Source organism: Momordica charantia, assembly GCF_013281855.1.
Source record: "Momordica charantia cultivar OHB3-1 chromosome 9 unlocalized genomic scaffold, Mcharantia_2.0 BLBB01000009.1, whole genome shotgun sequence".
NCBI classification, from domain to species: domain Eukaryota; kingdom Viridiplantae; phylum Streptophyta; class Magnoliopsida; order Cucurbitales; family Cucurbitaceae; genus Momordica; species Momordica charantia.
The window spans coordinates 10,464,940-10,469,887 of NW_028275167.1; the positions used below are offsets into that span (position 1 = coordinate 10,464,940).

At 31.3% G+C, this 4,948-nt stretch overlaps 1 protein-coding gene across 1 annotated transcript; it reads left to right on the forward strand.

Annotated features, from left to right (window-relative positions):
- Positions 1-201: 201 nt before the first annotated feature.
- LOC111024659 (membrane protein of ER body 2) lies at positions 202-4,715 on the forward strand. Its single transcript, XM_022302398.2, has 6 exons — positions 202-437; positions 1,532-2,005; positions 3,012-3,065; positions 3,255-3,524; positions 3,635-3,696; positions 4,082-4,715. Exons 1-6 carry the CDS (start codon positions 326-328, stop codon positions 4,547-4,549), a joined length of 1,440 nt encoding a protein of 479 aa, XP_022158090.1. The 5' UTR covers positions 202-325; the 3' UTR covers positions 4,550-4,715.
- The last annotated feature ends 233 nt before the right edge of the window (positions 4,716-4,948 follow it).

Sequence of the window (4,948 nt, forward strand, 5' to 3'; positions counted from 1 at the left end):
GGAGTATATATTACTTATCAGAGACACCGAAGTAAACGAATAAATAGTATTTAAACTATTAAAAAAAAGACATCATGTGAAACGCGGAATGTGAAAGCACGATCCAATCTTATTATTAGCTTCTGATTTTCAAAGGGCATCGTTAGGGATTTATTATTAAAAAAATAGCAGCTGCCAACTTTCATTCACACTCCAATGCTAATAAAACGGCCCCGTTCCGGCACTTTCTTTCTCCGAGTGAGAGCCTCAAACTTTGAGCCCTTCCGGTGTGAGCGACCGTAGCTGAGCGCAGCCTACACTTACGGAATACGCAGCGGATCAGCCGATGGCGGCGGCGGCGGTGGAAACTGCTACCGGGGACAGCTCACGTGAGAAGCAGCTGAGCCGAACTTCGTCTTCTGATAGCGATGAAATTTATTCAGGCAGCTCCCCTAAAGGTATTTCCATGCTCATTATAATTCATTTAGGCTCTTCCAAGTTCCACTTTTTAAATATTCTAGGGCTTCTTTATTTATTTATTTTTTCAAACTTAACTGTATATAAACGATTTATTTTTGTTTTGTTATCTATATTTTAAAAAATATTTTCAAATTCTATTTAAAGTTCTCAAAACTAAATATCCATTTTGTTTTTTGTTTATATATATATATATATATTTGTAAAAGTATATGAATCAAAGTTCGTAAACTAAAACTCTTTTTAGTAATATTTTTGTTTTCATTTTCTATATTTTTTTAATATTTAAGCTTATAAAACTTAATATATCATCGGTATGCATGTTTATTTCTTTTGTGATTTACTTCTTTTTAATATTTTTTTAAAAGTTGTTTTTATAAACAATAAAAGTATAAAAATATTTACTTCTAAATTTGATATTTTTTTTGTTTATTATAACATGTAAAGGTCGGGGAGATCCGAACTTACATTATTTGAGTCCGAGATAAGTATATCTTAATTATTTGAGTAACAGCGATTGCCTAAATTTGATAATAAGTTAACACAAGTCTATACTATTACTGTGTAAAACAAAAGTAGACTTTTAAACTTGATACTTAATCGGTTAACATATAAATCTATTAAACTTTTCATTAAATACAATATATAAGAATTGAACAACAGTGGACCGTTTTTTTTTTAATGTAAATCTTAAAGATGAAAATAAAATACCTAAAAATAAAAGAATATAAACACACCGAATAAAATATTCAAGGGGCCAACCTTATTCTTCTAGAAATAATAAATAATAAATAAAAAGAAAAAGAAAAAGAAAAAGAAGACCAACCTTATTAAAAACTCAAAATTTCATAAGTATTTTATTTTAAACTTTAGATTTGAAAATATTTTATTTTAATATATAAAACTCCACGATAAATTGCACAAACTACGTACTTCAAATACAAGAGATATTTACATAAATTATCATAAAATAAATAAATATTTTTAAATTTACAATATATATATATATATATATTTATTATTATTATTATTATTTTTTGTTAATTTTTTTTAGTGGATTTTTTGATCTGAATAGGTGGCAAAGCGATCCCTGCAAGTGGGGAAGCAGAAATCTTAATTATGCCTCACGTAATGGACAAGACTCTGATTTTAGACCACAACAACAATAATAACCCACCGCCGCCGCTCACGGTGTCGCTTCCAGACGGCGGCGGCGGCGGCGACGGCGACAAAACCGCTCAAGAGCAACAAGAATTATATCTGAAAACTCTCTACACTTTATCCAATTCCCAAAACTTCTACTGTCCCAACTGCAAGTCTTGTATTACTAGGGTGATTATCCTCCGTGACGCCCCATCATCGAACGGTGGAGCACATTCACCGCCGCCGAGTCAGTCGCTGAGTCATGGACCGAGGGAGCTGCCGCTGTCGAGCCCCAGACCGGCTATCGTAGAAAGTCCACCGCAAGTTCCGGCGGCCGTTCCCGGCGAAGAGGATGAAACTGGAAGTATCTTTTGCGGCAATTGCTTTAGTTTCCTTACTCCAATAGGTGACCTCTTCCTTCATAACTATTTTACTTTTTCTTTTAAATAATATATATTCTTTTTAAAAAAATTTTATCTTCGTGTGATAACGTAACTTTTTTCATAATATCATTAAATATTTGACAACTCATTATTTATTTATTTATTTTTGTTTATGGAGAAAGTTTCTCCTAAAAGTTTGTTCCTATTATTTTTAGTTTAAAAAAAAAGTTTATTTATTTCACAATTTCTAATTAAGTTACTCATATTTGAAAAAATAGGGAATAAGGTTTTGTAAATATAGGGTAATTTGTAGGATTGATTTGTCTATATTGATAGATACTATTAAACGTCTATTTGTGTTTTACTACTAGGATTAGTCACACATTTTGTTATAGTCTATATGTTATAAACCTTTATTAATAATAAAGGTTGACAAACATCTATCATTGATAAATGTACGAGTTGCAATATATTCATAAATTATTTAAAAATTTTGTCAATTTTAAGCCCTACTTTTTTTTTTTTTAAGAATTGTCCAGAATTTCAAAAATAAAAAATAAGTTTTCTATAAGCTTGTTATATATGTAAACTTCTTCCATTTTTTTTTTCTCTTCTTTTTTGGCAGTGCAGTCTATTAATTTATATTTTTAAAAATTTAGTTAATATGTCAAAAATATTGTTTAAAAAAATAGTGACACCTTTAATTCTAAAAGTAAAAATCTTAAAATGAATCCTTATCAAAGAATACCTTTATATAAATTCTATTTCTTTTTCTAAAATTTTAGCCAATATATTTCCAAAGTATTAAAAAGATGTAGAGAAAAATAAAGATGATATGCTTTATTTAAAACATCAATGGTTATTATTGTAAAACTCAAGAACTAAAAAATAGAAAATTTGAAAGTTAGATTTATATACTAAAATAGGCACCAAAAATAAAAAAACAAAAAACAAAAAGAAAAATGAATTGAAAATACAAAAAAAAAGAAATGATAGCTAAACTTTTTTTACTTTCTTCTCACGATTTAGGTGCTTGGATCTCATCTCAATTTGGATTTGGTCAGAAAAAGCCAGCAATGACAGGTATTATACTCTTGTTATTTATACGATTTCCAATATTTTTATCAAAAATCTCAAAATTTTATGTATAATACTTAAAAATAGGAAAAAATTGAACATATTTCTATTTTTCCCTCACAAACAAGGAAAAAGTAAAACAACAATGTCAAAAACACATTAAAAAAATCACAATTAATAGAAACTTTGAAACAGCAATACGAACCGATGCTTCAACTTTAGCAACCAAAAAAGATCCGAGTACAAGTCGTGTCGATTCTTCTAGCATTTTCCATGAATCAAGAGTTGAAGGCGATGACTCGATCGTCATCCCTGTTACTCACGATAGCAACGAGACGACGAATCAAGAAGCGAAGGGGGGTAGAAAGTTGGAAATAATAAAGAGCATTGTGTATGGAGGTTTAGTTGAATCGATCACAAGCTTAGGCATTGTAACATCTGCAGCAACTGCAGGCACTCCTACAGGTAAAATTCTAAAAATTCCTAAGCTATTTAATAATATTATTATCGATCAATTGATGTTTTACGTGAGAGTTATTTGTCTAATATAAATTTGGTACATAACTGATTTGCAGAGAATATTGTAGCTTTGGCAGTCGCAAACTTGATTACCGGTCTTATTGTCATTTTAAACAATGTAAGTAAATTCAACTTTTTAAGTTTGGTTTATTATTGTTTGCATCAATTCTTTCCAAATCTAAAATGTTTAGTCAATCCGAGAATATTTCAAGTAATAAATACACTTATTACCGTCCTTAAGGTTAATCGTTCGATTCTCACTCTGCAATTAAGTGGTTACCATTGCTGACCACCATTGTATTTTTGACAAGTAAGAAGAAAATGCAGAAATTTTTTTTTTTCACAAAAACTAAAAAGCGGTGGAATTGTTATGTTGGTCAACATAAACATAGGTGTTTGACTGGTAAACAACTAAAGTATTGTTGAAATGTTAGATAAAATACTTATTTGAAAAGTACTTTTAAAAGCAAAACCCTAAACTCAACTCGATATATAATCCACAGCTACATGGACTCAAGTCAAACCAACTTAAGAAGGAAGAAGAAGCACAAGTAGATCCATATGAAGAAGCCTTGGGAGATAGGCATCACTACCTTCTTCACTTCACAACAGCCATCATATCGTTCTTAGTTTTCGGGCTCGTGCCTCCTCTGGTGTACGGCTTCTCCTTCCGCGACACCGACAATGGCGATCTCAAGCTCGCGGTGGTGGCGGGTGCTTCTCTTCTATGCATTACACTACTCGCCATCGGCAAAGCTTACATTCAAAAGCCACACAAGTGGGAGGAGTTTGTGAAGACCGTCGTCTATTACATCGCTCTAGGGTATGGGGCCGCAGGGCTGTCTTACCTAGCGGGCAAGGAGTTCGATAAGCTTCTCGACCAACTTGGCTGGTTTAAGAGGGCTCCAACACCCCCAACTTTCTTGCTTCCTAATATGGATTTTTCAAAACCTTCATGGGGATCCTTGTGAACTTGCTTTATTAGATTTCTTTGTTTCTGCCGAAGTTTTTGAGCTATTTTCTTTGTTTTTTATTGGAGTGTTGTTCAAGAAATAAAGGGTTATGTCTTGTTTTGTAGTAAGTCCTTTGAGGCTTTTTTGTCTTTGAGAAAACTTTTGGCTTCACGTATCCTTTTCACTTTTGGGTATTGTTTAATTTTACTCAATGAAAAAGTATTGTTGGGATTCATTTATTTTCTAAATATGAATAAAAAAATTAACAAAAAGAAACATGTAAATTATGTTGAATGAGAAATTTCGGCTAATTATTAAATGCCACGTCACAAATTTAAAATTAAATGTTGGACCAATCACAAATTTACACGTGTCCTAAATTAATTTTAAAATCGACGAATCAAATTATGCCACGTG

Coding starts and splice junctions, on each gene's coding strand:
- LOC111024659 (XM_022302398.2), top strand. CDS start 326: ATGGCGGCGGCGGCGGTGGAAACTGCTACCGGGGACAGCTCACGTGAG. Junction 3,525..3,634: donor AACTGCAGGCACTCCTACAG/GTAAAATTCTAA, acceptor ACTGATTTGCAG/AGAATATTGTAGCTTTGGCA. Junction 3,697..4,081: donor TTATTGTCATTTTAAACAAT/GTAAGTAAATTC, acceptor TATAATCCACAG/CTACATGGACTCAAGTCAAA.